Consider the following 19890-nt stretch of genomic DNA (forward strand, 5'->3'; position numbering starts at 1 on the left):
ATGTTGTGAGTTTCAGCCAATCAGGTAAGGTATGCAAATAAATAAATGACCTAAAGCCACGCCCAGGAGTGGCTGGCGTGAGATATTTCAAACAATGTTTGTCATAAACTGGTTCCGTTTTACAGTCAAACAAGAAAGAAGGAAGTTGGTCTTTAATGTTGCCAAAAATATATGTATTTTGGATGAGAGCGTGAAACAGATGCAATCAACTACTGAACGAGACACCGGCAGATTGAACAGATGAAGTCTGCATCCACAGCAGTTTCAACGGTTGTCGCTCTTGTTTTGTTTCGCGCGTTGTGTGCCGAAGTCAAAATAGTGATATCTGTCGAAGATGTTCAGTCCATACGTGTTGATCTGGATCTGTCCAATGTGGTCCGAAGGGTGGACGAAAGGTTTCTCTCTGTGGCTATAGATGCGAGTTTAATAGCTGAGGAGAAGTTCATGAACCTACTGAAGTAAGTCTTTCAAAAGTACTCTTAAAGCACACCTCAAATAAATAAAGTTGTGATTTAACTTTAAAAGAAGTGATATGATGTTTATTTAGTTCACCGAAGTTAAGAACCCTCGCCAAAGCCTTGATCCCAGCGTTTCTGCGATTTGGAGGTACCAAACAAGATTTTATGAAATTCAACCCACGCGGAAGATATTTTCAAGCAAGAGAAAACAGCAGCAGCGCTGTTCTAGGTAACCTCTTTCACTTAGCAATACATGACTTAGTAAACTAGATCCTCCAGTCAGAAAGCTGACTGCGGTGTGTTGTCATCTGACTTTAACAGCATGATTCCAGTTTTGCTTTAATGAGGGAACAGTAAAGTGATTCACACTAAATATACTGTTTCGTATGTAGCCTACTACAATGCCCCTATCTCAAATTGGTCGTTGCCCTCAAATTTAGTCGGACACTTAAACCTTACATTTTGGCTTTTAACCAGCTGGGTCCAAGTTTATTTTAGTGTAAGTCCATTCACACTGTCTTCTTCTTAAAGTAACCAGCTGTTTAATCACGTAGGCCTAACTACTTCGATGTTCCACATCCGACTGACAAAGTGTCCAAATTCTTTTATCAAGTTAATTTAATGATAAAGCGATAATAACAAAAAAAATTATGGCCAATGTAAATAATACCACTTAAAGAATATTTATTTATTTATTTTGTGTTTTTTATAGTATTATTATATGATTTATTTAATACGCACATCTGATGTCATTCCTACAGGAAATGTATGTAAGAGACTTGAATTGCCTCCATTGCTGGAAAATAGGTTAAAGCAAGAATGGGTCCTACAGTCAAAGACTTTACTTCAGGAGGAACTAGAGGGAAAATACAAAAATACGAAATTCTCTGGTAAGTTTAATTCCACTTCTGTTAAATAATTACCTAACGGGAAACGTATCATGATTCATGAGTCAGTACAGCAAAACAATGTACAGGTCCTTCTAAAAAAATTAGCATATTGTGATAAAGTTAATTATTTTCCATAATGTAATGATAAAAATTAAACTTTCATATATTTTAGATTCATTGCACACCAACTGAAATATTTCAGGTCTTTTATTGTTTTAATACTGATGATTTTGGCATACAGCTCATGAAAACCCAAAATTCCTGTCTCAAAAAATTAGCATATCATGAAAAGGGTCTCTAAACAAGCTATTAACCTAATCATCTGAATCAACTAATTAATTATAAACACCTGCAAAAGATTCCTGAGGCTTTTAAAAACTCCCAGCCTGTTTCATTACTCAAAACCGCAATCATGGGTAAGACTGCCGACCTGACTGCTGTCCAGAAGGCCTTCATTGACACCCTCAAGCAAGAGGGTAAGACAGAAAGAAATTTCTGAACAAATAGGCTGTTCCCAGAGTGCTGTATCAAGGCACCTCAGTGGGAAGTCTGTGGGAAGGAAAAAGTGTGGCAAAAAACGCTGCACAAAGAGAAGAGGTGACCGGACCCTGAGGAAGATTGTGGAGAAGGACTGATTCCAGACCTTGGGGACCTGCGGAAGCAGTGGACTGAGTCTGGAGTAGAAACATCCAGAGCCACCGTGCACAGGCGTGTGCAGGAAATGGGCTACAGGTGCCGCATTCCCCAGGTCAAGCCACTTTTGAACCAGAAACAGCGGCAGAAGTGCCTGACCTGGGCTACAGAGAAGCAGCACTTGACTGTTGCTCAGTTTTGCATGTCATTCGGAAATCAAGGTGCCAGAGTCTGGAGGAAGACTGGGGAGAAGGAAATGCCAAAATGCCTGAAGTCCAATGTCAAGTACCTACAGTCAGTGATGGTCTGGGGTGCCATGTCAGCCGCTGGTGTTAGTGCACTGTGTTTTATCAAGGGCAGGGCCAATGCAGCTAGCTATCAGGAGATTTTGGAGCACTTCATGCTTCCATCTGCTGAAAAGCTTTATGGAGATGAAGATTTCATTTTTCAGCACGACCTGGCACCTGCTCACAGTGCCAAAACCACTGGTAAATGGTTTACTGACCATGGTATTACTGTGCTCAATTGGCCTGCCAACTCTCCTGACCTGAACCCCATAGAGAATCTGTGGGATATTGTGAAGAGAAAGTTGAGAGACGCAAGACCCAACACTCTGGATGAGCTTAAGGCCGCTATCGAAGCATCCTGGGCCTCCATAACACCTCAGCAGTGCCACAGGCTGATTGCCTCCATGCCACGCCGCATTGAAGCAGTCATTTCTGCAAAAGGATTCCCGACCAAGTATTGACTATTGTGTGCATAACTGAACATAATTATTTGAAGGTTGACTCTTTTTTTTTTTGTATTAAAAACACTTCTTTTATTGGTCGGATGAAATATGCTAATTTTTTGAGACAGGAATTTTGGGTTTTCATGAGCTGTATGCCAAAATCATCAGTATTTAAACAATAAAACACCTGAAATATTTCAGTTGGTGTGCAATGAATCTAAAATATATGAAAGTTTAATTTTTATCATTTCATTATGGAAAATAATGAACTTTATCACAATATGCTAATTTTTTGAGAAGGACCTGTACACTAACACCATATACAGTAAATGTCAGGCCTTCCTTCTGGCCCTTATTTTTATGTCAAAAACATATAGGCCTGGTTTCACAGACAGGGTTTAGATTAAGCCAGGATTATGCATTAGTTCAATTAGGGCATTTAAGTGGCTTTTATAAGCATGCCTTAGGAAAAAAAAAAAAACATTACTTGGTGCAAGTTGCTTTCAGTTAGAACAGCTCAAACATGCTTTTTAGTGTAGGACTAGGCTTAAATCTTGTCTGTGAAACAGGGGGATAGTTATATATGTTTTTAATAAAATTTATTTTTTATTTTTAAAAAGTATATATTATGGTTCCATGATCAGTTGTAAAGTTGCTTTAGTAACATTTAATTCAACAACCTGATCAATACAAGACAAAAACAATTGTGAGTCCATCAACTGATCCGAAACTCTCTCAGACTGGCCCTGGGCCATCATTATTGTTGAGCCCTGTTTTCATATTTTCAATGATATCATAATCAAAACTGTCAAAGAGAAAGTCAAGTGTCTGTCTGTCTTCCAGAATATGCTGTTGACCTGCTGTATGCCTTTGCAAACTGCTCTGGTTTGGACCTCATCTTTGGTTTGAATGCTTTGCTTCGAACCAGTGAAAACACATGGGACAGCGCGAATGCAGAACTGCTGTTGAAGTACTGTGAATCCAGGGAGTATGTGATGTCTTGGGAGCTGGGGAATGGTAGGATTTGGGATATTTCTTTTTGATTAGGCTTGACATTCTTATTTTGAATGAGCTAATAATTTTAAATGGTTATTTTTTATTATTTAAGTTGAATTCTCATCAGTAAATCTTTTGCTTTAGAGCCCAACAGCTATGAGAAAAAAGCTGGGATCAGAGTGGATGGGTACCAGCTCGGCCAGGATTTTGTCCATTTGCATCAAATCCTTCAGGAATCCGCGCTCTACAGCTCAACAGGCCTATATGGACCAGATATTGGTCAGCCACGAGATCACCGCAAAAATTTGTTAACTGGGTTGGTGTTCAGAGAAAAGAGTTATTTTTAAAAATATATTTTCAGAGTAGCTTCCTGTCTTATAGATTTGTGTATCAAATTAAGGTGACATGGTTAGATATTCACTTTCATAGGTTTTTGGAGTCTGGAGCAGAGGCCATTACTGCATGCACCTGGCACCAGTAAGTTATGATTTATTTCCTTTCACAAAAATCTCAAATAATTGAGTCTTTGTACTGAACTTGTTTTCCATTTTCCTTCTTAACAGCTATTATGTGAATGGCAGAGACACATCTTTAGAGGATTTCCTTGACCCTCATGTGCTTGATACTCTGGCAACAAAAATTAACGAGGTCCTCGAGGTACCAGAGTAATTATGCACGACACATTAAAATAAGAACTCTCCAGTGGTATCTAAATTTCTCACATTCAACAGTAAGAAATATCATAGAGATAAATGAACTGAAATTAACTAATAAACACTCTGCCTTCAGACCACTGAATCTGTTTCTCCGGGGAAGAAGGTTTGGCTGGGAGAGACAAGCTCAGCATATGGTGGAGGTGCCATTGGTCTATCAGATACATTTGTAGCTGGTTTTATGTGAGTCCATTTTATTTCCACTTCAGACCAGTTTGAAGTTCATCAGTAAATGAAAGCTTCCAGTATGTTTTAATGTGGATTTAAAGGTGCAGTAAGCAATTTCTGAGACGTACTGTTGAAAGTGAATTAGAGCTAGTGCCACAACACACTTGTAGCCAATCAGCAATAGGGGGCGTGTCCACTCGTGATGAGAGAATGAGTGAGCGAGCAAGATTTGAAGAAAGACTGTAGAAAGAGAAATGGCTGAGAAACATATATCACTGGAAACAGAAGGGTTATGATCAGGCAAGAGCTTTAGGACCCACGTCAATATTAGAAAAGCTTTTCAGCGCTGAAGAGACATAAGCAGGAAGGCCTGAAAACAGACCCGGAGTTTGCTTTGTTTCTGCTCCATACATGAATAACATTGGTTTTGCTATGATATGCTGTTGTTGTAATGTTAGCTTTAGTAACACGACATGTGTCATTGTTTGTCTGGAGCTGCTCTGCTACTGGTGACTAACAACGAGCTCTTGCTTGTATACTCTTGTGTACTATATGTTTATTTATTGTTCTTGTCGTTCGTTCGTCTGTCACCTTCACATTATTTTTCGTGAAGCATTATTTTGCTTTGGTTGATAGAGAGATATACGTACACTTGCATTGTGTGTTTGTGCATTTTGGGGGCGGAGCAATGAAGGGAGGGGTGTGTTTGCTTGGGTTGATTTTAGTGTTTCTCATTTTCTCTTTAAATCAGTTTATTCAAATGACAATAAAAACGGAATAAAATTGCAGTTCTACTCTATTTATATATGAGTTTCCATTTGTTGCAATTAAAAAATTAAATGGTTTTGCATTTAAGTATTGGTAATTTAATGTGTTAACAATTTAAATATAAGAAAATAAAAGTTTAGGGCTAGAATTTTTTTATGCTGCATTTATTGGATCAAAAATATTGTAAAACAGTAATACTGTGAAATGTTATTACAATTTAGAATAAACCTTTTTGTTTTTAAATGCATTTTAAAACTTTTTTATTTTTGCAGCCATTACTCCAGTCTTCAGTGTCACATGATCCTTCAGAAATCCTATGCTGATTTGGTGCTCATTAAACATCTCTTATTATTATTAATCTTGAAAACAGTTGTGCTGTTTAGTATTTTTGTGGAAGCCATGCCACATTTAAGGATTTTTAGATGAATAGAAAATACAAAAAACAACAGCAATTATTTGAAATGCACATCTTTTGTAAAATTATAAATGTCTTTACGATCACCTTTGATCCATGTAATGCATTCTAGCTGAATAAATGCATATTTTAAATAAAATATATTTAAATCTGTTTTGTTTAATAAAGGTGGCTGGACAAACTGGGACTTGCTGCTAAGCTTGGTTTGGATGTCGTTATCAGACAGGTATTAATTGGTTCCGGCACGTACCATTTAGTGGATGATAACCTAGATCCCCTTCCAGTAAGTGTTTTTCATGCGTTTAATCTTTCTTACATAATGTCCGTATCAGTCCAGGAATGTGGACTGTTCAATTATCCTGTTTTTTTTTTTTCTTTTAAACTATTTTATACATATGGCAGGATTACTGGCTATCATTGCTATACAAAAGGCTTGTTGGTCCAGAAGTCTTAAAAGCAGAAGTTCATACTTTGAATTCTGGACAAAAGAAACCAATACGGGTATACCTTCACTGCACTAACAGAAAAAGGTACTTCTATCCTCCTGCTTACAATAAAAAAATTTTTTTTAAAGAAACAATGGTTAATCCTTTTTGACATATCATATATCCTTTCCAGTACACTTTACAGAGAAGGTGCTGTAACCTTATTTGCCTTAAACCTAAACAAAAATGAAGCCACAATTGGTCTGCCCGCCCATATGGCCAACAGCACCATTGAAGCATTTGTGCTACAGTCAGCTGAGGCGGGTGAACAGAGCCTTTATTCCAGGTAATGTCTCATGATCTCACAATGTTTGGACCGGACTCCTATAAATCTGTTTGCTAGCAGAAGATTAGAACCACTGTTTTACTTTTAATAGGTAATTTCTAATGTCACCTCAAGACTTGTTAAAATGAGTCAGAAATGTGATTAAAAATTGTTGAAAAACACAAAATAAATTGCGACCAGCTACAGGACCTAATATATAAATGTAAACCTAACATTTATTGAACCTGCTTAGTTGGGGACACTCTACACTTAATATTCAATGTTATTGATCTGACTATATCTATGCTATTCTATGAGAACTGAACTGAGCTGGACAATGACGATTTTTTTGCAGAATTGCTTTATAGAGAAATTAACTAGTTCAATAATTGATCTTTTCAATGGAACTGAATCAACACTGAACTGACTTCAGCTGAACAACAGCTGCAATGCATAATTTTCACTGTAAAGCTGCTTTGAAACAATCTGTGTTGATTAAAGTGCTATATAAATAAAGGTGACTTGAGTTGAAAATTATTAAAGCATTTGAACATGTTATGCATCAACTATCATAGTAACAACCTAAAGATTGTTAAATCCCACTTTTTGTCCATATCTAGGTCAGTCAAATTGAATGGGCAAGTGCTGAAGATGGTGGATGACCGAACACTTCCTCCACTGGAGGGCCGTGAGCTGCCGCCTGGAGCACACATCACGCTGCCTGGCTTCTCATTTGCATTCTATGTCCTGACTGACGCACGAGCTCCAGTATGCAAATGAGCTCTGATAAAGACTGCTTTCACTGGAGAATCAGGGACACAAAATGTGCGATGAAAAACATTTTTTGCTTTGAGATTATTTATGTGAAGGAACTTCAATCTTGAATGAAATTAATCAGACTCTACTTATGAAAATGTATATTTATTATAAATATTGAGCTGAAACCACTCAAGACTATTTTTAATGATCAACACTGACTGGATTTAATATATTTTACATCTGTTAAAATAAACAGATTTTCAGCTAATCGCTCATTTGTCAGAACATTTTGTTTGACATGTCTGACATGATTGAGTGTCTGTGCAGACAGGCAGCCTTCTTCACTATAGCAATCAAGCCTTTTGATTCTTAGTCATTTTCTGTCTGTGTGATTCACATCTGTGTGTGCAAAGCACTGCAGGCAGCTACATTTGATGGTTCAGACATTTTGAGAATCCTCTCAAAGGCAGACTTTAGAGCACTTGTTACTCTTTGTGTGGTGATGATTGTTGCAGAGAGTCTGTGTTAGAGGTTTGAAACATCTGGGCTTAAATGAGAACACAGCTGGTATAAGTACAGATAAATATGCTACACTTTAGATGCTTGTGTAAATCTGTGAAAGAAATCAATTTATTTAAATGTCGAGGAGGATTATTACTGTATGACTAGTTTCGTCATTTAAACATTTAACATAAAAAAAATATTTAAAGAGCATTGTATTGAAAGAACATAACCTCATCTAAAATAAACCATTGATTGTCCCAAAGAGGGAGGTAGCTATTCTTGTAATAATGACTGTTTTATTCTCAAGTCATCTGTCAGTTTGCTAAGGGGATTTAAAAATCTTTTTGCAGATAATTTCCAAATAATAGAAAATAATGGAAAGGTTAAATTGCTCAAATGCTTATTTTGCGAATCAAAATTAGTGGATAAAGAAAAATCCTTTCAGTGGGTGGTTTTGCCCACCTGGTGGCGATGTTTACTACTGTTGAGAGCCTGAATTGGTCAAAAATAATTTTGGAGGCCACATTACAGTTCATGTATGAATGAACACCTCAGGCATTATTCATTTTTAGTGATGTTGAGGTTTTAGTTTAGTATAAATCCTTCATCTTTTATTTAGCGTACCCTTTGCCCCAAAGATTAAATAAAAAAAATTTTTTTTTAAAACTTGGTAAATCATAAGTATGACAGTCAAAATTCTGAAATACATACTGACCATTTTATAAAAAAATAAAGAATATCTCGAAATGTTGTCTTTTAATGTCCTACCAGTTTTTTGAATTTTTGACATAATTATGATTATCACACAATTTTGACTGTTTTCTTCATAATTATGATTTAGTATCTTATAATGATTTATTTACAAACCCTTTGGTTTTTACTTTTAAAGTTTGGGTATAGTAGTATAGTAGCTACATAATTAGCTGGTGAAAATATATTCCTCTCATTGTTTTATCTTTGTTTTCAAGATGTATTTGTTGTTGTAATAGTCTATTGTAGCCAGTGGTTAAAGTGGGATTTGGTTGGTGGGTGGAACCCTCAAATTTTGTGTAGGTGCAACAGGGAAAAATGACTCCCCGTGGGACAACATATTGAGTATCGTGGTATAGCAATACTTGTTGGGACAAGAGTGTCACTCACTGTGGCACCACATATCACAATACTTATTTGCTTGATATTTTAATGGTTTTATTTTGGTCCATCAACACTGATATGATGACGATACTATGTTAAAATTGCTGAACACTGGTCCAAAAATTGAGCCCTGGCATTGAAGCCACACCAGCCCACATTAGCACAGCCCCACCCACAGACACAGACATGTGCATTTAAATGTGAGGTATTAAAGGGTTAGTTCACCCAAAAATGAAAATTAAGTCATTAATTACTCACCCCCATGCTGTACCAACCCCGTAAGACCTTCGTTCATCTTCGGAACACAAATGAAGATATTTTTGATTAAATCTGAGAGGTGGATCACTGCTACATAGGCTGCCAGAGGGAATGAAACTTGACGGCCCAGAAAGTCATTAAAGAACGTTTAAATATTCCATGTGCCTACAGTGGCTCAACTATAAGTTTATCAAGCGACGAGAATACTTTTTTTCGGAAAAAAAAAAACCATAAATAACGACTTTATTCGACTATTCCTTTTCATCCTTGTGGGCCTGAGACGAGAGTTCAAGAGATTTCCACGACGCATGCGCGAGAACTGAACAAGAAGTATTAGAAGAAGAACGTCCTCTTCTCAGTTCTCGCGCATGCGTCGTGGAAATCTCTTGAACTCTCGTCTCAGGCCCACAAAGATGAAAAGGAATAGTCGAATAAAGTTGTTATTTATGGGTTTTTTTTCGGAAAAAAAGTATTCTCGTCGCTTGATAAACTTATAGTTGAGCCACTGTAGGCACATGGAATATTTAAACGTTCTTTAATGACTTTCTGGGCCGTCAAGTTTCATTCCCTCTGGCAGCCTATGTAGCAGTGATCCACCTCTCAGATTTAATCAAAAATATCTTCATTTGTGTTCCGAAGATGAACGAAGGTCTTACGGGGTTGGTACAGCATGGGGGTGAGTAATTAATGACTTAATTTTCATTTTTGGGTGAACTAACCCTTTAAGGGGGATTCGGGGGCTCCCCCGAGAAAATTTTGATTTCTCTGACCTACATATGTGCAATTTAAGACTTTTGAAGGCCAAAAAAATTGATAATAAATAGCTTTAAAACCATGTCAGTGTGCATTAGATTATTTGTCAATACCTGCTCTCTCATCTTAATCTTTATTTTCTCTCAGTCTCCTTATGCTGCCGTATTTCTTCCCCTCCTAAAGCTGAACTTTGACTGATAGTCTTTTCATTTTCGTCTGTGTCAGTGAAGAAAGTAAACATATGCTCAAATGATGAGTTTTATGAATCATTTTCTTAGATAAGTTACCAGATCAGCATTGCCAATAGGAACCTTCTACAAGCTTTGGAATTTGAAAAGTAATTTTAAATAATACAAATTATAGGCTACGTTTAACGCAGTTGGTGGAATTGGCAGACGTTCCCTTAGACATGCGTTGTGGAAACGCGTCAAAGCATTCTCAGGTATAAATATGCAGCATTAATGCACGGTGATTTTGAACGAGTAATGTCGATAATGGTTACATGATGTTAAAACTAATCCTGCTATCGATATCTTTGTAACACTACCGATATAGTGGCAAGGGAAAACAATGTCGGGCGAAATATCGAACTTTAAACTAACTTTACCGCGCTCAACCACCGTGAGTGCATTTCACGCATTTATAATCACTCGCGTTCAGCGGGGAGGAAGGGAGATTGGTTGGCCAGTCGGTCCATCTCGTGACCAGCGAGATTCGTTGGGATTAATTAATCTATTTATTTAATAATCTATCTGAGGTGCCGGAACGCGGTTTTAACCCCTTATTGTAGCCTATTACTTGTTCAGTTCTAAATTATAAATAAATACATAAAAATATAATATGCCATCAGTCTGTACCATTATACGAGTAGGCCTTCACATTTTACTGAAAATATGGTTGACATACATCTCTCATGAACGCGCATCATAAGCTCTGCGGTGTCTTGCTAAGTTGGGCATGGCATTTGCTGAAGGGGTCGTTGTTTGCAGTGGAGCTTGGTAATACTCGGCTTGTGTACGACGGGGAGAGCAGACTGGCGACCCCTGCCAGTCACACATCTTCTCCATCTCCCAAGAGAAATCCCACGGCCAATGAACACAAGTCCTCACTCCAGCAGCGTGGTTTTGTCCACAGACTCTCAGCTTCATTAAGAGGCGCCGTCTGGAAACATGAGGGGATTTAGGCAATGTCAGAGACTAGGCTTACCCTTGGGCTACCCTGACTGAAGTATCTACACACTAATGACTCGGTGAACCAGGGGTTTTCAAACTTTTTGATGTCAAGGGCACACAAATATGAAGTGTGTTAAATTTTTCCCATTCTTGTAAAAATGTTGATTAATAAATCATAAACATATTCGCCTTTAAAATACATGAACATTGACAGAACTTTGTATTCTCTCAAGTTTTCCAATTTCCCCCTTTCTGGCTCAATAATCTGAAAACTGTCTGTCTCTGACTTCTTTCTTTTTCATTCCCCCCCAAAAATTTCAAAAGAAATTTTTCATTTCTTTTTTAAACAAGCTGTCAGAGTTGAGTACTCCACTTCAAGATTGTATGGTGTGATTTTAGGTCATACAATTTTCAGCACTCAATAAAAATCCTTATTGAATGTGTGTTTGGCCCCTCTCTCTAAACCTTGCTGCCATTCTTTGCCTATGGCTATACTTTTTGGAGTCCAGGGGTTTTCAATGGGTGGTCTACAGTAGGGATTTCAATTATATATATATTTCTACATCAAACTATTTTTCTTGTGTAAGATAAATAAATAAACAAATAAAGTAAAAGAAAACATGTAGCCTATTTGTAATCTTTAAATGTAGCTAATCTGTGAAATGTTTTTAAATGCATCATAACAAAGCTTATGGTATCCACATGTCATTATAGGCAATGCTCAGTTTTATGCAATATGCATCAATATTAATCCTTTGCCTAATAAAAGGCATAATAATAATAATAATAAAATCCCAAAGTCATTCACACATAAAGGCGGGGGAAACTCACTCACTAGCACCTCCCACGCACGCCTTAATAATCGCTAGTCAATCCGTCAGTCTCTCCTCTAAGCTTGAGGAAACCCGAAAGGAAACTTTGGGAAGACTGTTGAAAAGTTATTAGCGACTCAATAAAATAATCGCTCTAAAATGAACGACATGACAACTGAATCTGAAGCGACACGGAGATCGAAGTCTTCAGTTTGAAGCGCAACGCGATTAACAAATGGACAGGACGCGCATGTTGATTTGGGGAATAATCACAGGTACGATTCACCATTGTTGCTTTGTATTCAACGCCTTTAACTGTGCTCTGTTCGTCTACAAAGCAGCTATAGATTGTAGAAGTAGGCCTACCCGTTTGCCAACTTTTCCTTCTTTAAATAGCTCTTTATTTACTTGTATTTATTAATGTGCTCATGACATCAAGAGTCGAGTGTCTAACTTCTTTAACACTATTATGCCCGTTTCTATTTTTAGCACTGGAATTTAGTTTATCACATTAGAAGACCTTGGTTAATCATAGAGGGAGGGATTTTAAAGTTTAACCACGATTAAGAGGGCTATATAACCCAGTGTAACATTTGCCTGGAATCCTGCAAAGCAATCTAACGCCACAGTTCTGGAGAGATATGCATGGAGCCACCTGTGATTTGTTTGTTGTCTGCCCTCAGCTGTTGTCCTATGCAAATACTCCCAGGCTGAATGGAATACCACAAATGCACAGGCGAATAGGACTGTGTCTTGCAATCCCCATGACAACAGCAGCAACTGCACAGGTAAATATCAATGGCACCCCAACCTGTTCTTCTCAAATAATGGGCTAGCCAAGTTTGAAATATTTTCCATTTGCTCTGCTTTCAAGATTGCACCTTATGCAGAAAGCGTGTTTTGAAGCTGTGCTGGGGTTCGACTAACACTGACTTTGAAGACATGAGATATAAAGCTTATGTTGTTAAAAAAAAAAAAGGGGGGGGGGGGGGGGGGGTTCTCCTTGGCATGACATAAAAGTCTTGATGGCTTGACCACCAGCTTATGAGACAAATAGGGTATTAAATTAAAATATATTTGTATCGCATGAAAAAGCAGGTGTTATTTGATCACAAAATTCTGCCAAAGCATTTGATTAACATGAAGGATATTATAATCTGATCAATGAGGACAATAGGACTGTTATGATAATAATTCAGCTTCTTAGTCCCCTTCAAAACTTGTAATTTTATTTAAGAATTGATAATACTCTCAAGATCAAGTTTAGCATCCCTGTATAGCATGTAATCCTCAGATCATGTTACGTGACCAGAGGTTGTAATTAGATCCTTTCCTATTCAACTTTTAGTTCATTCTGAAGTCAGAGCTCAAGTTTCAGTTTCTGTAGAGCAGTCTCTTTTCTAGCTCAGTCCTTTGAACTGAGTTTGGCTTTTACAGTGCCTTGTATAACGACGCACACACAATATTGTAAATGAGTAAACGGATAACCCTAATAACATTGGGCCTACTCTGTATTTTTAAGGATGCACAATATATAGACTGTAACGGTTCCGCTGAAGTAGAATCAGTTTTCTGAGCCCAAATGCAGTTAATTCCATAATTAATCAATAACTTGAAAATAAACATAACTTAAACATTAACTTGACTAAGCTTGGCATGGATATGAAACTCACTGCAGGGGACTACAGCATCAAATGATGACAAAGCTATACTAAAACACATGGCAAAATGAGGCCTTTAAATACATAGACTACTGATAAACAAATGATAAACACCTGAACGCAATGAAACAATTAACCAATGAAAACGTAACAAATGAAAACAAAAGCACATGGGATAAACCCAAGAGAAACTGGGAATCATGTGACAAAAAAAGAGCCCAACCAAGCCCCAGCCTTACAATGATATTATGTTGGTTATTTTTACATTTAGATTGCCTTTGCCATCAGCTTACTCTCACTTGAAGTTTACCTTTAAAAACACACACACACACACAAAAAAAAAAAACTCTTTTAAATGTAATCTTTAACAAATGTTTTTTCATGAATCCCTAAATTCACTTGATTGATTTTACTTTTTGGTGTTTATTTTCAATTTAATCAGACAAAATAGCCATAATAACATGAAAATAATTATTGGACACAATTTGTGTTTCTATTACACTACTTTTAATTGCTTTTTTAAATTTCTATTTCACAATAAATGCGGTTCTTTTGAACTTTCTATTAATCAAAGAATCCTGAAAAAAAAATCACAGTTTCCACAACTGTTGTCAACATTGATAGAAATAAGAAATATTTCATGAGCGCCAAATCATCATATTAGAATGATTTCTGAAGGATCATTTGACACTGGAGACTAGAGTAATGATGCTGAAAATTCAGCTTTAAAAAAATAAATAAAACAGTTTTATATTTTTTCAACATTTATTTTCTTATAAAAATATAAAACAGTTGTTTTAAATTGTAATCATATTTAACAGTATTTCTGTATTTCGACCAAATAAATGCAGTCTTGTTGAGCATAACAGACAGCTTTCAAAAACATTAAGAAATGATTGATCTTGCACTTTTGAACATTAGTTAACATGTTTGATGGTGATATGTATCTCTGCTTTAAATCTATACAGATTCAAAAGATGACCACAAATGGAGTGGTCACTTCTCTAAGTGTCCAAAGGAATATAAGCATTACTGCATCCATGGTGTTTGCCGTTTTGTGAAGGAGCAGAACACTCCTTCATGCAGGTGAGACTTTGACCTGTCCATCACTCAACCAATCAGAGCTCAAGAAAAAGATGAATAATATATTTTTTTATACTTTTGCACAGATGTGAAACGGGATATATTGGCTCTAGGTGCGAATATCTTGATCTTAATTACCATGTGGAAGAACGAAGAAAAATAGTCATTGCATGTGTGGTCGCAGGATTGGTCTTTCTGATTTTGCTTATCGTCTTCATATGCGTCTGTACACAGTGAGTGATGCGTTACACTATTAAGAGCATTGTACCTTCAAGTTTCAGTCTTCAGTGTTTATTTAATCTTTAATGTCGTTCTTTTTACCGTCTTCTTTGTTTCACAGTAAACGATATAAACCATGTAGAAAGAAGAAGAGAAAAAAGGAAACAAGTGATGAAGATGAGAAGCTCAGTTCACTAAACACACATGAAGCTTTAGCTGCTCCGGTCGACACATGCGACACTAATGCTGTATGAAGTGAGTATTTATTCTTCTCTATTCTCCTCATTAATTTTGCATTAATCGTGCATTATGGCCACTTTCTGTTCAAATCATGTAAAACAGTGGTTCTTATAGTTAGTACAAAGAGTACGCAATAAACAAAAACTGCCTGGTAAAAGTAAAGTGCACTGGTAATACCACGAACATGCAAAGCCACTTGCAACTCATCACCCTGATCTCATTGAAAATGTTTAATTTAACTTTTTTCGTGGTTTTCTAACAGTTTGGACTTGAATAAAGAGAGAAAACCTGCACTTAACCTTTTCACAAGCATTTTGTTTTCATAGTTAAACAGATATGGTGATGTGTCATTATAAGATTGTCTAGCAATATATTGATTATCGCAGAATTGCTGTATCGTGAGCCATGTAACGTGTATCGTATCCTATCGTGACGTATTCTCTGATTCCCACCACTAGTACAAACCACGTTTATCTTTGTTTTAAATTAACCTGTATTTAATGAAATCGGTGTCATATTTTATTTTATCTGACATAGTTTTGTAAAAAAATGTTATAGGGTATGTTTATACGACAACCATGTACTAAAACCAGAAAAGTTTTTCCTTTGCTTTTTTCACGTACAGACGAAAACGTTGTCAAAATGATCGCCGTTCACAAGGATCCGCAAAAATGGCTAAAAATTATTCTGTATGCCAGGCCAGTAGTTGGCGATGTCAATTTGTAAAGAAACACTACGTGCCTATAGACTAAACACATAATACGTATGCGCGTGACATCACCTGTTTCTCAAAATCGCGTCACGATTTCAAAAGCTTGAATTTTCATGCCACAAAAACTTTGTTGTCGTATAAATGAACAGCCAAAACGCAAAAACAGTTTTCCATTTTCAGTTGAAAATGGTGTCGTGTAAATGGCCCCTTAGGATGTTTATATTGGCATCAGATGAATTTGTCTAGCCTTTATTAAAGAGATACTGCACCCAAAAAATGTTTAATTCTATAATCATTTATTCTCCCTTATGCCAATCAAAAACTTTTATGAGCATTAAAGATCAAAATATCACAAAATTTGATCTGGATGCACAAGTGTTGATGCCAGTTTGCTGTTTTTAATTATTAGACAATATATATATATATATATATATATATATATATAAATCTCTGCTTGATCCACCATCATAACCACTTGTTCTCTGATTCTTATTAAACAAAATGTCCATCTTATTATAAAATTAAATATTTGCTCCAATCAGAAATTGATCTGTATTCTGTACCAATCTCTATAAAACTGCATGACAGTTTTTCCATACCATACAAGGACCTTCACTTGTCATCCTCTCTTAGTTCATGCCAAAAGCATTTTAGATGCGCACAGCAAGCTCTGTAAAGGAAAGTACTGACACAATAAGCAAAATGTTTGTTTGACATGTGTGGATATTATTGAAACGCTGTTTCAGACCTTGGTTGTTAGGAACTCAGGTCAACCTTTAGTTCAAATAGATTGGTCTAATGATCTTTTTTGTTTCAGTAAAAACAGTGAAGTGATCCTGCCAGGGTTGGGAATGGCCTGGAAATGTGGACTTGTCCTGCCAAGTGATGAATGCAGTGCTTTACAGTATAATCCTGAGTGGACTTTAAACAAATTTGGGAGATATGGTGTGTCAGGCAACCTTTGCCATTCTGTGTGAAACTGTTTACCTCATTTTTCATGCCACAAAAGTTTTTTATACTTTTCAGAAAAAAAGTGTCGATGAACTGAACAAATATGCCTTCAGAGTGGCTGTAATGACAAAGTGGTGCCGTTCAATATGCTGAATGCAAACAAAGCCTATCCATGTTGGTTTAAATATAGGCCTATTTCTATTGCATACAAAGCACAGAATATTGAAAAAAGTTTCCATATAATGTTAAATTGAAAATTAAATTATAAGTTGAAACAGTTTCTGGAAGTAGTTCTCCTGACAGTAACGGACCAAAATATTCTATTAACTTTGATTTATTTATTAACATGTAAATACAAAATGTTTTGCTTTGTTTGATTTTAAAAGAATATATTAAGTAAATTGTGGAGGAAAATTACCATGTAAATATGTGACAAAGTATTTTTGTTTTCTTTATTGAGCTTTTTTGACAGAAAAGTATAATAAATAAAAATATTTGCAATTTGTTAAAAAATATTTAGTGATTAACTTTTTTTAATGAATAATTATAATTTTATACATTTGTGTTCGGTTAGATACAATTTGGAAATATGTAATTTGCTGGTGATGTAAAGTTAGGTGTATGTTTCACATGCTGTTCGGATTTCTGTTGTAAGCACTAAAGATTTTTGAGATTTTCTTTAAATGCAAAGCTATATTTACTTCCTACCATAAAATGTCTTTATAAAGTAATTCATGTGAGTATTGTTACACAAGAAAGTCTGATTTTCAGTGGGTGCTCCTGTGGTTTCTAAGAGATGGATTTTTTTTTTGGGGGGGGGGGGATTTTTTTTGTAAAATGTAAATGCTTGCATTATGTTCTGTAAACAAGGTGAATGTGGCACATAGACTGATCATTTCTTCACGCCAAGTTGGAAAATGTCCATGGAATGTGCAAAGGTGCTTGGTTAGAATAAACTGTCGTCCAACCCTGCTTCCAAGAAATGTTCCAACTGCTGTTTGTTTTTCACCCTAGTTTCAACTGCCTTCAAACATTCAGTCTGTGGGATTATTTAACCGTTATCATAAAGCTTTGAAGAGATCTTAACTTTTATTACTCAAAAGTTTTCGAAGCTTCAGTCTGTGCTGATGCCAATAGAAACCAGCACAGGCAGACCTCGTGTTTCAACACAGCCATAAATAGCTCTTCTTGGCTTGATGTCAGGGATAGGAGAACGACAGGAATCCAGCACCTCAGTTGGTGGGACCTTGTGAGGCAGAAGTTTTTCCATGATATTTATCAGAGCTGTGTCAAATGTAACAGAACATCACTTAACCAGACAACAGTATGCATTGATTTCAATCCTGAGTTTTAGATATTTTCAAAAGTATTTTTTGTTGCAAGATGTAAAGGCTGTGATAGATCATATGATCTAAGGCCCATTTAAACTTCTGTTCCACCTGAAGCAATGACCTGTGTCGAATGTCTCATTCGGCTGAATGTCCCCTGAACTAAAGCAGCAGAAAACTAAAATGTAAGATGTGTCTCAAAGTGAATGAAATGGGTAACCAATACAACACTCTTTCTGAAGGAGATAAGAGATCACTTTTTTTTCAGGAAAAAATAAATTCTCTTCTTAAAGCCATATGATATCTTCATCAGTGAGACAGTAAGTTGAACTTGAGAATCAGTCCGATTTGTGAGAATCACTCAGACTGCTTTTGTGAACTTAATCAACTGATTCATTGACAAGACAAATTAAAAAAAACAATTATTTAGAATTCATAAGAACATTTTTTAGAAGAACTAGATGTTTTTTGAATAATTACTTAAATTAAGCTATTCAATTGCTTCAGAAGACTTAAAATATATATTTTTCAGCCCCTGCCAAAAAGAGTCCAATTGGGAAGGAAGGACGGGCACCCTGGAGTGATGGAAGGTAACAGGCAGGTGTCCAGGTTGGTGCCGGCAGGCTAGGAAGCCTCCAGGTTGATAACGGCGATACAGGAGCCAGAGAGATGCCGGTAGCTCAAGGAGCCAGGGGGGCGCCCCCTGCAAAATTTTCTTGGAAGGAGCTATGGGGTTGTGAACTAGAGAGGACTCTGGAGCAGGCTCTGGAAATGCTTTCTCTAGACCGGGTTCTGGACTTTCAGTCTCTGGAATGGACTCAGGGATTTCCTTCATTGAAACCATCTTTGAGATTTCACTCACTGGAAAGGACTCAGGAATTTCACTTACTGGAACAGACTCAGCTATTTAACTCACTGGAGCGGACTCGGGAATTTCTCTCACTGGAACGGACTTAGGAGCGGGCTCTGGATGTTGGGACCTGAGAGGGGACGATTTCTTCAGAGCCAGCCAGAAGGAAATAACTGCAGGATCAGCCATCTTTGCTACCATGTCGGCACTGTTCAAAACCACCTTCTGGGCTTGAGGGGAGACTGGAGGGATGGGTGAGATGGTCCAGAAGTTGAGATCTGGAGGGTTCTGGTTGCAGGCTCGGGGTGAGTTGGAGCGCCGTATGATCTCAGGATGGGACTGGATGAGCGTGTGTAATGTCATCTTTAACTTAATCACAAAATCAGAACCATTTAGCCCGAGGATGTAGTTAATATAATTAACTAAGGGTAAATAACATTTAGCTGGAGCAAGAAACTGAAATAAATCATCATCCAGTCCCATCCGAAAGCAGGCATTGAGCGTAGAATTGCTCCAGCTCACCTGATGGGAATACTCCAAAAAGTCCTCTACATACCGCTCTAGAGGCTGACCGTTCTGGCTGATGGTGTGCAGGAGATGGTCCTCAGCCCTCAGTAAGATCCATGCTTGAGTCTTTAGCCCTATTCAGACAGGACTAGTTTCCCAGAGGGTTGTTAGAGAAATTCATGTTTCACAGACGTACTTTGCGATTTTAATCCCATCTGAATCTGCCAACTCTGTGTTTTTCCTCACACAACCTCTGTAAAAATTCCAGAGAAAATTACCTACAGTTTTTCTGGCAAACTCATCGGTCCTATGAGAAATCTAATCCCGTCCGAATGGGAATGTCTGCGATTGCTGATGTTGTATTGTTCTAACGCTTCTCCTCATGCGTTTTTGACCTACTGTTTGTGCACCAATCTTCAGCATGCT

At 37.0% G+C, this 19890-nt stretch overlaps 2 protein-coding genes across 3 annotated transcripts; both read left to right on the top strand.

Moving 5' to 3' along the window:
• Positions 1 to 59: 59 nt before the first annotated feature.
• Positions 60 to 7548, top strand: hpse (heparanase). Of its 2 annotated transcripts, none has more exons than XR_013204904.1 (12): positions 60 to 458; positions 548 to 687; positions 1220 to 1348; positions 3555 to 3728; positions 3852 to 4023; positions 4137 to 4184; positions 4271 to 4364; positions 4497 to 4603; positions 5940 to 6058; positions 6174 to 6301; positions 6390 to 6542; positions 7142 to 7548. XR_013204904.1 is itself a non-coding variant. In XM_077232917.1 (12 exons), exons 1-12 carry the CDS (start codon positions 241 to 243, stop codon positions 7299 to 7301), a joined length of 1638 nt encoding a protein of 545 aa, XP_077089032.1. In that variant the 5' UTR covers positions 62 to 240; the 3' UTR covers positions 7302 to 7548. The 2 variants fall into 2 exon arrangements, 1 of the variants encoding a protein (XP_077089032.1); XM_077232917.1 differs by having other exon boundaries at positions 62 to 458; positions 5940 to 6054.
• A 4417-nt stretch (positions 7549 to 11965) lies between these two features.
• btc (betacellulin, epidermal growth factor family member) lies at positions 11966 to 17762 on the top strand. The gene is made up of 6 exons (XM_077232856.1): positions 11966 to 12188; positions 12597 to 12701; positions 14543 to 14660; positions 14744 to 14890; positions 14998 to 15131; positions 16646 to 17762. Exons 1-5 carry the CDS (start codon positions 12149 to 12151, stop codon positions 15128 to 15130), a joined length of 543 nt encoding a protein of 180 aa, XP_077088971.1. The 5' UTR covers positions 11966 to 12148; the 3' UTR covers position 15131; positions 16646 to 17762.
• The last annotated feature ends 2128 nt before the right edge of the window (positions 17763 to 19890 follow it).

Source organism: Siphateles boraxobius, unplaced genomic scaffold, assembly GCF_051911475.1.
Source record: "Siphateles boraxobius isolate OS27281-9 unplaced genomic scaffold, OSU_SipBor_1 18, whole genome shotgun sequence".
NCBI lineage: Eukaryota > Metazoa > Chordata > Actinopteri > Cypriniformes > Leuciscidae > Siphateles > Siphateles boraxobius.

Excerpts from the sequence above, each read along its gene's own strand:
- hpse (XM_077232917.1), top strand. The coding sequence starts at position 241 with ATGAAGTCTGCATCCACAGCAGTTTCAACGGTTGTCGCTCTTGTTTTG. Across the intron at positions 3,729-3,851 it reads GTCTTGGGAGCTGGGGAATG|AGCCCAACAGCTATGAGAAA; the intron begins GTAGGATTTGGG and ends CTTTTGCTTTAG. Across the intron at positions 4,604-5,939 it reads ACATTTGTAGCTGGTTTTAT|GTGGCTGGACAAACTGGGAC; the intron begins GTGAGTCCATTT and ends TGTTTAATAAAG.
- btc (XM_077232856.1), top strand. The coding sequence starts at position 12,149 with ATGGACAGGACGCGCATGTTGATTTGGGGAATAATCACAG. Across the intron at positions 12,189-12,596 it reads GATTTGGGGAATAATCACAG|CTGTTGTCCTATGCAAATAC; the intron begins GTACGATTCACC and ends GTCTGCCCTCAG. Across the intron at positions 14,891-14,997 it reads TTCATATGCGTCTGTACACA|TAAACGATATAAACCATGTA; the intron begins GTGAGTGATGCG and ends TTTGTTTCACAG.